We start from the raw sequence: 11337 nt of genomic DNA on the forward strand, positions 1-11337 counted from the left end.
TGATTGTTATTGGTTTGAAGTTTACATTGTCTGCAAACAGAATAGCTATACCTGTTTTTTTCTGGGTTCCTGTTGCATGGAGGATTGTTTTCCATCCTTCGACTTTTAGTCTATGGGTTTCCTTTTGAGTAAAATGTGTTTCCTGTATACAGCATACCACTGGATTTTGTTTTTTAATCCACTCTGCCAGTCCGTTTCTTTTGACTGGAGAATTGAGGCCATTTACATTTATAGTTATAACCGATATGCATTGATTTATCATTGTCATGTTACTTACTTGCGTTAGTTTCCTACTTTTTCTACCTGTTTACTTGCTTGCTCTTCTTGATGTTTCCTTTCTACTGTTGTTCTTGAAATTGTGGTCAGATTTTTCTCTGTCTAGAATATCTTTTAGTACTCTTTGTAATGCTTGTTTGGCTCTCCTGAAGTTCTTCAATTATTCTTTGTCATGGAAATATTTTATTTCTCCATTGAACTTGAAGGATAATTTGGCAGGTACATAAGTCTTGGTTGGAAGCTGTTCTGTCTCAGGACCTGTAATACTTCTCTCCAAGTTCTTCTCGATTGGATGGTTTGTGCTGAGAAGTCTGCCTTGATTCTGATGGGCTTTCCTTTATACGTAATCTGTTTCTTTTCTCTAGCAGCTTTTAATATTCTGTTCTTTTGCTGGAGACCTGGGAACTTGACTATTATATGTCTGGGTGTAGTTTTATTTTGGTTGTGATTGGTTGGAGTTCTATATGCCTCATTTATCTGTATATCAGGTTCTGTTCCCATACTTGGGAAATTTTCTGCTATTATTTCTGCAAATATTCTTTTTATGTCAGTTGTGTTGCTTCCTGCTGTTTCATTGACTCCTATAAGTCATACATTATTCCTCTTTGCCTCATCTTGCCGCTGTTGAATTGACTTTTCCTTGTTGATTTTATGAGATCCTTTCTTTCACGGTTGCTAGCTGCCATGCTGTCTTCAAAGTCTGAAATTGTATCTCCAGCTTCATTCAAGCAGTTTGGCAGCTTTTAATGGAAGCTTTCATTTCCTGGAAGTCTCTTTGAATCTGGTTCCTGCATTCTAAGTCCCTTCTATACTTTTCGTTTAACACCTCTGTCCATTGCCTTTGTTCTTCTATTTTCTTATAGATTTCTTCTTCAGACTTTTTGAGCAGTTCTTTCATTATTATTGTCATTTCCTTTTTTGCCTGAGAAATTATTTCTGATCTCATCTCTTCTATGGCCTTATGGAGTTGTTTCTTACTTCCATTGCAATCATTTCAGCTATTTCCGGCATGTGCTTACCACGTTCTCCTATGTTGATGTCTCCTGGACTTGTTCCAAGTGGGGTGGAGTTCTGGGAATGTGTTTTAGTCCTTCATTTTGTCATGTTTGATACCGGATGCAGAAAACTGAGTTTGCCTCTTCAGTGGCTGCACAGCGAAGGCCACTAGTGTCCCTAGTTTTCCTGTTGGTCAGATTTGCCCCTCAGTGTCCACTGAGAAGCTCTACTTAGTCTGGGGTTTTCCAGCAGTTGTTGATTTGTATCCAGTTATCCCAGGTTTCAGGCATGGGCATTGGTGACAGGCAATGGCAGACCATCTGATCCAGCATCCCCTTGCAGTTCAGGGCACATGCATGGCCCAGACATGGGTTGTGCTGATGTGACAATCCCCGTCTAGTGGACCTATGTCTCCAGGCTGTTTAGGGTACAGGCAAAACCCAGACACAAACTGCAGGGTCTACAGATTGTGAACCACCTGATTCTGTGTCTCTAGTCAGTTCAGGACACATACAGGAACCAGATGTGGGTGGGAGTGACAGCAATCACAGACTGCCCATGCCTGCAACCCCCCAGGGGGTCCGGGCACAAGTAAAGCATGGACTCAATCTGCAGAACCAGCAGCTCTTGGAGCACTCATTCACTCGGTGCAGGGCCTGTGCCGGGAAGGCCCACATGTGAACCCCAGTGAGAGCAGTCCCCGGGGCTTCTGAGTGAGGAATTCCTGTCTGTAGTGAATGCACGGAGGGCAGAGACTCAGACTCTGGCAGCGGGGTCCTGGATCACCTGCTCTGCCCCAGACTCTGTGTGTCATTTTTGTAGCAAGATCTGCTGTAATCACAGACTGGGTGGAGGCCTGCCACCACCTGGACAAACTGCCCCAGGAAGAACAGCCAGACCATGCATTCATCTTTGAACTGGCAGCAGGTGGAGCATTGTGCTTGTCCAAAGTGGGTACTGAGGACAGAGTGAGAGAACAAGCGCAGGGCAGGAGTTATGCCTCGCACAGGGCTCATTGCCAGCTCTTTAGTGAAGGCCTTGCCCACCTCTGTCACACAGTTTTTGCTCTGTTGCCATCTATTTTCTTAGGTCTGGACAATGGAGATTCTGCACCTGGGACAGGTAGACGTGGATTCCTATACGAGGAGGGTGAGGTGGGGTGAAGTATACCCAGCATCCCTGCCTCCCTGAGAGACTGGAGCTCTTCTGGGTGTGCACCAAGCTAGGAGAGCTGAGTATGAGACAGAGCTGTGTCTTCTTCTGCTTAGAACCAAGGAAGGGACTCACCAGGGGGCAAGCAGCAGCCTGGCCAATGTTGGCCCCAGCTCTGGATTCTTCCTCACCTCCCGGGCTCCTTTCCTGGCTGTGCCTCTCCTGCCTGTTCTGCTTCTGGCAGCATCTACTGCAATGAAGAGGCAGATAAAGGGCTTGGCAACTCAGGAAAGCTTTGACTGCAGACCAGGAGAAAGGAGTCTGAATAGTGTGGGCAAGACTCCAGCCGTGTAGACCAGGACTGGTCACCTACGTGTGTACACGTGCACACACACACACACACACACACACACACACACACACAATATCTCCTGGGATCTGGCTAAAGCACAGATATACATTTAGATCTGGTGTGGGGCCTGAGACTGTCCACTCCTAACCAGGTCCCTGTGTTGTTGTTGCCCCAGGACCATACCCTGAGTCCTAAGCTGGCTCCTGAGGGACGAAGTTCTTCAGGAATTAGCAGGTGCGCTGATATCACATGGATACTCACCTGGGCTCCGTTATGCTGCCCAGTGAGAGGCAGATCCTAGCACTGAGGTACTTAGCTCTCGTACCCCTACTCCTCATGTCAGGTTCACTGCTGGCTCCCCTGCTGCTCAGGCACAGGTCATCTGGCTTCTTGACTCTCGTGACTCCCACTGACTGTGTCCCAGCCTTTTCTTTTCTCAGTAGTGTGGAGATGTTTCCTAGGTTCACCCAGCTACCAACATTCCTACATTACAGGCCTGTGCCTGCAAGGTGTGCACCCCAGGTGCTTTCTGCAGCACCCCTGTGGGCTCTGTGATGTCCCCTTGGAGTCAGTGTGGATGTCAGGACCCTCCTTCCCTAAGGGGACCTGTGCTGACTCATCCCCCTTCCATTGGCAGGGGCTCCGGCAAAGCCAGAGACTCCAAAATGTCCCTAGACACAATACTAAAGCTGCCATCCCACGAGTGTGTGCCAACAATAACAGCATTTGTTTTTCTTTATTTTAAGGAGGCCAGGACAGGGAAGAGCCCACTGCTGAGAAAGTTCTGCTCAGTGGGTGGAAGCCAGCAGGATATCACCCGGTAGCCTCCCCAGATGGAGCAGTGTCATAGCAGGGTGCAAAGCCAGGGAGGGAAGGTAAAGGTCACAGGAATGGGGGTTGTGGAGGGCCCCAGTCCCTGCGGTGCACAGCTGGGGCTTGGGACTAGCATGGGGCTGCACAGAGGACAGGAAAGTGTTTGAGATCCTTATGCAGAATGGGCCTGGGCTGGACCAAGAGGTCTCAGGTGCTCCCTCACTGCAAGGAGGGAGTTACCTGGAGGACACCTGTGTGTCCCACCTCAGGGCACCATCTGCTCAACTGGCAGAGCTCAGAAGCTGGGCTGAGAAGGAAAGAGGACAGGGAGGGGACAGAGATCGCCATGTCCCCAGCCCTTCTCCGGGCTCTTGAGTGCACCTAGACTTGCACACCAGTAAGCTTGATGTCACCAGCTACTTCCAGGGCATTGATGGCAGGCAGATCCTTCAGGCGGTGGGTGTATTCCAGCAGATGGTGGCCGTCCACGGTCACCTTGTAGCGGTCTGTTTTGCATATGATCTCCACCTGGGCCAAGAGGCCTTGCCATTCACACTCCATGCAGAAAGTCTTCTGCTCTCCTGCAGGTTCAGGCCCCTCCTTCCCTCCTCCTCCTCTCCCCCAACCAGCCCCACACCCGCCTGCACTGAAGGACCTGCTCTTCCCTAAACACCCTGTGCTCTCCTCCCTGGACCTCAGCACACGTGGTTCCAAGCCCACAGTGCTGCTCCCAACCTGCATCTCTGCCCTGTGTCACTGCCAGGCACCTCAGGACCCAGCCCTCCATCCCCCTCCCAGGGGAACCACAGCTTCCTCAGGCCACCAGGGGCAGCCGTGCTGGCTTGTGACATCTGTGTCTCCCATGTCCATGCCTGGACTCTGCAGCAGCAGCCTCCTGACTCATTCTTTCCATCCCAAGATCTTCTCCAGGAGGCAGTCAGGGTACAAACGACAGTGCTCACACTTCCATCACACTCGCATGCAGGGCACTGTGCTAGCGTGCAGAGACTACCTCGACCCATTCCCACAGCTCTCTGAGATCCCGGGATTCTTAGCCCCATTTGTAGATGAGGAAATGGAGTGACTGTCCCTGGCTAAAGGGCCCTTCCCCAAGGTCACACAGCTCCCTATGAATCAAAGGTAGTGTTTCCTGCTGTTGTTCCCCAGTCGTTTCTCACTGTAGTAAAATCCAAGCTCCCTTCACAGCCCACACAGCTCTACACCAGTCATTTCCAAGCCAGACTGCAGAGTGCAGTAGTCCAGAACATAACTTCTTCCTAAGCGAGTGCCTGGGCTGACTGTCTCCACGGCTGGGGGCAAGACCCAAGCATCATAGACCAGTCTTCTCTTTTTCCATTCTTTCTTTTGTTTTGTTTTGTTATCTTTCTCTTTCCTTCTTCCTTCTTTGTGGTACTATGCAATGAACCCAGGGCCTTCACAGTGAGCTAATCCCTTTCCCTAATTTTAAATTTTTCTCCTTTAGACAAAATCTCCTTAAGTCACTAAATTGTTTTTGCCCAGGCTGAGCTCAAATTCAGGATCCTTTTCATTTGACCTGCTAGAGAGCTGCTGTTTCAGGTGCATGTGCCACGGCTCCTGGCTGTTTTTGTTTTTGTAAGCTGTATGCATGACGTGTATGTGTAATCCTGGTGATCAGGCCTGAGGCCATGCCCCACACCTCTCTCACCCTCACTCTCAGCTCTGCACAGGCCCCTCAGTCCTCTGCACATTGGCCCCCCGAAAGGTGGGGTTCCTCCCACCCAGAAAACCTGTCCTTATCTGTGCTGATTGGCTCATGCCTTGGACTCCTGGCTCCTCCACACCTAGACTGTATCCCCACGAGGTAGGACCTGCTCTTTCTGCTTCCTGGCCACAGTTGTGAACATGGGTATTTCCTGCACAAAGGGAGCCCAATCAGAGAGCTGACAAATGATTGCTGAGTGGATATGCAAGTCAATGACTGGCACCTCATTCTTGAGTTCAATTTGGCACCAATGGGCGTGTGACCTGTGGCAAGTAACTTGTCCTATAATTTTGTTTGCTTATCTATTAAGAGCAGATACTAATACTTTCCTTGGGGGACAACGATCATAACATAATAACTTGCTACAATCTCTCTTCCTTGGGACACCATCCTCCTATCACAAGCATCAACCCCCAACCATTCCGGGTGCCCCAAGACCTCCTCACTCACCCCAAACCTTCTGCACTTGCACCCAGTGAGACCCCCCAAGCTCCAGGCTGCAGCATCTTACCTTGAAGCTGTGTTCTGGGATGAAGGGCATGTTTACAGGCCAGCTTTTCTCCTCTGGCCCCCAGGAGCCATTGATCCGAGAGTTTCGGATCACAGTGTTTTCACTGAATCGAGGATTCAAGTGGAAGGCGATGTCAGTCCCAGCATGCAGGCTGATATGGAACCTGGGTGGGCAGATCACATGGACTCTCTTTGTCCCCCACTGTGGTGGGACCCATCACCTCCCCATTATATTCAGCAGCCAGAGAGCCCTGGAGGCCCTGTCTTACCTCTTAGCATTGGGGAGCACAGTGCCTGACACAGTGATGACCCTGGATGGCTGCAGACCCCCTGGGATAGAGGCAACATAAGGAATTGGCTGTTGGGAGGATGGGGACAGGTCAGTCACTGACAGCAGAGGCACCATACCAGTGGCAAATCCTGTACCAGTTGTCATGGACTTGGACATCAGCAGAGTCTAAGCCATGCCTGACAATATTATGGATTCCAGAGGAAGCCAGGATATCTTTACATAGTACATTAAAAGCCAAGGGGAAACTTCCCAGTGTTCCCAAAGCAGGGGGCCTTCTCTGCCATGGCAGGAACTTTGGCTAGATATTAAAGCATGCTGGGGTGACAAAGGAATGCCATATAATTAGCTCACAGTCAAGGGGCCATCTTCAAGTTGAAAGTTCCTTTCAAAATTATTTTAATTTTCACGAGCATTTTTAAAATTTCAGCTTGATCAAAGACCATTTTTAATTATGCAAGTCAAAGGATCACCACCAGCTGCCACTTACCACCCACCCTGCCATTCCAAATGACATCTCCAGGCACAACTTACATAAGGGAGGGGTATTGCTTCACGTTTCTGTGGAAAAGAAACCAAGACATTTAATGTGGGAGCGTTATGAACACACACACATGAGGGTGAGAGGGTTTGGCCCTGGGTATAATCACACTGACCCTTGTAAGACAGAGGTGGAACAGCAGGGTCAAAGGAGAGGATGTGACCACAGAAGCAAGAAGATGCTGACTTTCTGTCTTTTGTTTGTACTTGTGTGGTGTTCGAGATAGAACACCCAGGAGGTGTTTTACTCTGAGCTACAGCCCCAGCCCCAAGAAGCTGCTGGCTATAGAGACAGAGGGTGGAGCCTGAGCCCATGCATGCTGGTCCCTCAAGAAGCTGCAAAGGAAACAGATTCTCCCTGAAACTTCAGGATGGAAATGAACCTATGGTGCCTTTTACTTCTTTTCTTTGTGGTGCAGGGTGTCAAATCCAGAGTCTTCTCAGCACTTGTTCTATGACTGAGGTCAGCCCCAGCCTTTCAACACGTTATGTAACTCAGGGGATCACTACGGGCTGCCCCTTACCACCCAGCCTGCCATTTCAAATGAAATCTCCAGTTGCCACACACATCACTTACCTCAGTTCTGGGTTTTTGCTCAGGATCCTGTGGAAAAGAGACCAGGAAATTTAATGTGGGAGTGTCATGAGGGCACATGCATGCACACACACACACACACACACACACATACACACACACACACACACACACACACACACACACTCATTCTGGAGGGGGCGCTCCAATATGAATGAGGTTGAGAGGGTTCAGCCCTGGGTGTCTCCTGGTAACCTTGGTTGTCATCGCAATCTTTCCGGATCTTTCTGCTCTGGCCCTGGATCCCATCGCCTGCCTTTCAGCAACTCTGTGATGCAAGGAAGGCACTGAAGCCAGAATGCCAGCCTTGTCCCCTGGCCCCAAGGTCGGAAACATCCACACTCTGATCTGATCCCTGGAACCTATGAGTGTGACCTTAACCAGAAAAGGTTCTGCAGATGTCGTTCAGTGAAGGATCTGAGGCTGGCGAGATGGACCCCAGGTCACCACACTGAGGCCCAGGTGGGTCCCATATAATCAGCTAGGCCCTTGTAAGAGAGAGGTGGGATTGTCAACCTCAAAGGAGAGATGTGACAACAGAAGCAGGAAGATGCTGACTTTCTATCTTTTATTTGTTCTATGTGTGGTGTTTGAGATAGAACACCCAGCAGGTGTTTTACTCTGAGCTACAGCCCCAGCCCCAAGAAGCTGCTGGCTTTAGAGACAGAGGGTGGAGCCTGATCCATTGCACAAAGGCCACTCAAGAAGCTGCAGAGAAAACAGAGAGGACTCTCCCTGAAGCCTCGGGATGGAAATGAACCAAACTTTAGGCCTCTGAGGGACAGAGCTATAAGACAACATACTGCAGTTTATATTGTTTTTAGCCCAGACGACTAAGACTGCCATGCAGTTTGGAGTTGTGAAGTCCAGTGAGGGCGCTTAGCCCAAAACAATGGGACCAGTTTGGCTCCCTTCATGGAAAGAGATGGAATTATCCCTGGACCCACAGGGTTGACTCCCAGGCCAGCCCCTGTGCCAGCCGTTGTGATGTTGGACAAGTCACCTCACCTACCTGGATTCTGGGCCACCTTACTCTTAGTGGGACATGAATGCCACTTCTCTTGCTTATGAAAAGCCTCTGGCTTGGTGTGACTCAATCATGCAGCTGTTTGCATTGACTCAAATCAGTACCTAAGAGGGCTCCAAACTTGTTCCCTGCTCCTGGCCCTGCCTGAAGGCACTTTTTCTCCTCTTCTGACCTGGAGGTCCAGAAAGCAGAGCTGACCCTCACAGCCAATGTGCAGCATCCTCTTTCTGGTGGCCCACGGGCGCTGGAGGGCACCTAGGCCGCACTGGAGTGGGACCGCAGCCTGGCAGAGCAAGGCTGTGCACAGGGCGCGGCTGTGAGGTAAAAGGCCCTGCCGGTGGCCGCCTTTCGCGCCTGTGTTACCTTCTTCTTTCTGAGAACAACCTTTGCCTTTGTCACTGGCACTTTACACACGAGGCCCCTGCAGCACAGAAAGGTTCTGAGGGGCACGCAGCCGCACAACTGCTCAGTGAGAGCTGGGATGTGCACCCCGGAACCCATGCTTTTAGCCCCACCCGGGCTGCCTCACGATATAGCACAGAAAGTCCTTATCCCTGGCCCCCCATGGGTCTCCTCGGGCCGTCCTCACTGTGGGTCCAGCTTCCTTCTTGGCCTGTGGAGGAGGCCGGCTAGGACAGGGAGCCCGGTGCCCAAGCCAGGCAGTGGGTGCAGTAGCTCAGCTGTGCTGTGGTTGCGTGGCTTCCCACATACTGGCATGTGGAGAGTGTGTGCCTGCAGTTGTGAGAGGTCAACTTGTCACTGAAGGAAGCCAGCCGGGTGGATGGGGGCTGCCCATACCATGGGGCAGTACATTCCGCTTCCTTTCAGTACCACAGGGCCTATTTAACGCTCTCAGTTTGTGTACTTTCCCATCTGCTGAGGAACCAGAGGAGGCGTAATCTGCTCACAGAGACACAGAATGATCCACTGTCCCCCAGAAGTCCCATCCAGCTCTGCCCAGTCTCTCCCACCTCCTCCATGCAGGTCCCACATGGGAGCAATGGCAGTGCTGAGGGGCGTGGACCGCTGGGGCAGGTGTCAGGAGGGTCAGGGCAAGAGTGTCCCCTACTTGAGTGAGTTCCTCTGGGGTCCTGCTGCCCACCCACTCTCAGGCCCTGTGGGGCCTCTGCTGATCCCCTACCTGTGCCAGGGACCTGGTTGGCAATGACTCAGGGAAGGCCTGAGCCCAGCTACCATGTTCCTGCTTTCCCACAATGCTGCTCTCTCTGTGGGCTCTCTCTGTGCTGTTCTCCCCGCTCTGCTGGAGGTAAATATAGGCACTTTCCTTTAGCTTTCCATCTGGGAGCATTTGGCAAGTGCCTCCACCTCAGGGCGTGAGTTTCTCCATGTATGAAGAGAGGACCGAATGTCCTACAGTGTGTGATCATTGCATATGGCAGACAGGTAAAAATGCAGGAAAGTCTTCTCTTTGCACTGCACACTGCAGACACAGTCCTAATATTTCCTGACTTCTCAGCCAGCCCCTTTGCTGATGTACAGGTGCTTCCTTGCCTGCAGAGCTCCAACTCACCCATCAGGACACAGACGCCTCTTCAGAGATTTCCCCCACTGACCCAGGACTTCTGATAGTTCCCAACACTCCCACAGCACCTACATTCAAACACACTAGATATGCTACATAGCCCAATCTCTCCCCTACCCTGGGAGGTGGGCTTGAGTATTATGCCCATTAGACAGACATGGAAACTGAGGCCCACAAAGGTGAATGTACCCCTACTGGAGCCCCAGATGTCATCTCCAGGGAAGGTGGATTTAGTGCCATGCATGTGATTTCTCAATCTCCCAGAAGCCTGTTCACAACTTCTTTATACAAACTGTCACCTTTGAAGATGCTACTAGGTCTGTCTTCCTTTTACTCCTAGGATGGAGCAGGCACCCAGAGTGAGGTCACTAACTGAGGGTCAAATGCCTGAGTTGGGTTAACGTTCCTAGGTCCCAAGAGGCTGCCTTGGAAGAGGCTGCCATGGAAAAGAAGCTACATCCAGATGGCCTCTGGCATTTTCACCCTCCTTGGGCTCTCTGGGATTCCCCCCTCAGCTCTCCCTACCACCAAGTAATTTCCTCAGTGACCAGAGCTACTCCTCCCTGGCTGTGCAGCCAGCTCAGATTGGGCCAGCCCACAACTCACCCGGACAGGTTGGCTTCCAGAAGAACCCATGTTTTCACAGCCTCGGTGTCCCCTGCTGATTTTCACAACAGCTGAGCTGTCAGCGCACAGAGCTGGACATTTCAACGAAACAGATAGCAACGCAATTTGGCAGCTGCCCAACAGGGCGGAGCCAGCAGCAAAGGAAGTAGATCTGGAGAGAGAGAAAGCGAGGTGCTGAGGAGAGGGCTGTGGGTGGGACTCAGGGGGAGGGAAATGGGCATCCCCAGTTCTGTGACCTTTGTCTGTTTTCGCCCCCAGCACTCCACTCAGAGACTGAATCCCATTTGGTGGATGAAGATGCAAAGTGAGCCGGCAACAAATTTGTAGATGGCACGGCCCAGAAGGCCCTGGCCTCGGTATTGGAATTCTCAGCCTCCAGAACAGTGAGAAACCAACTTCCGTTGTTTGTGAGTGATCTGCTCTGGGGCATTCTGGGATACTACTACAAAATGGACTAAAGCAAGTGTCTTCCAGGCGAGCAGGGAACAAGGTGTCCCAGGCCATACATATGTCTTCACCTCACTTTCCTCCTGTGCTCTGCATAGCCACACTAGAATTTGCAAAGACCAGCTTCTTACACATTCTCCCAAGCTGGAGGCCATGTGACCCCTCTGCACCCTCCATCCCTGTTATGTTCCTGGTTCAACCAGAATTTGGCTGATTTGAAGTACAGGGAACTCAGCTGGAATAGATAAGCAAGACTGGAAGGGAATACTTTATAGTACTCTGTAACAGTGCAGGCCCCAGAGAGGGCTAAGCAGAGCACGCGACAGAAATCATAGAAAGGAAAGGCTACCAAGGCAATTGCCACTGGTTGGAATTTAAAACAAAGGGTTCCTGCATGGATTGAAGGCATAATGGACAATAACACAT

General features: G+C 50.9%; 1 protein-coding gene across 1 annotated transcript; it reads right to left on the reverse strand.

The window, feature by feature from the left end:
- Positions 1-3480: 3480 nt before the first annotated feature.
- Positions 3481-11046, reverse strand: LOC102009384 (galectin-5-like). The gene is made up of 7 exons (XM_013503347.1): positions 10988-11046; positions 10444-10615; positions 7250-7276; positions 6667-6693; positions 6113-6201; positions 5845-6007; positions 3481-4117 (listed from the first exon to the last, which is right to left on the reverse strand). The coding sequence occupies exons 1-7, from the start codon at positions 11044-11046 to the stop codon at positions 3971-3973; spliced, it is 684 nt and encodes a 227-aa protein (XP_013358801.1). The 3' UTR covers positions 3481-3970.
- Positions 11047-11337: the final 291 nt, after the last annotated feature.

Source organism: Chinchilla lanigera, unplaced genomic scaffold (assembly GCF_000276665.1).
Source record: "Chinchilla lanigera isolate Chin_1 unplaced genomic scaffold, ChiLan1.0 scaffold00080, whole genome shotgun sequence".
Classification (NCBI taxonomy): Eukaryota; Metazoa; Chordata; class Mammalia; order Rodentia; family Chinchillidae; genus Chinchilla; species Chinchilla lanigera.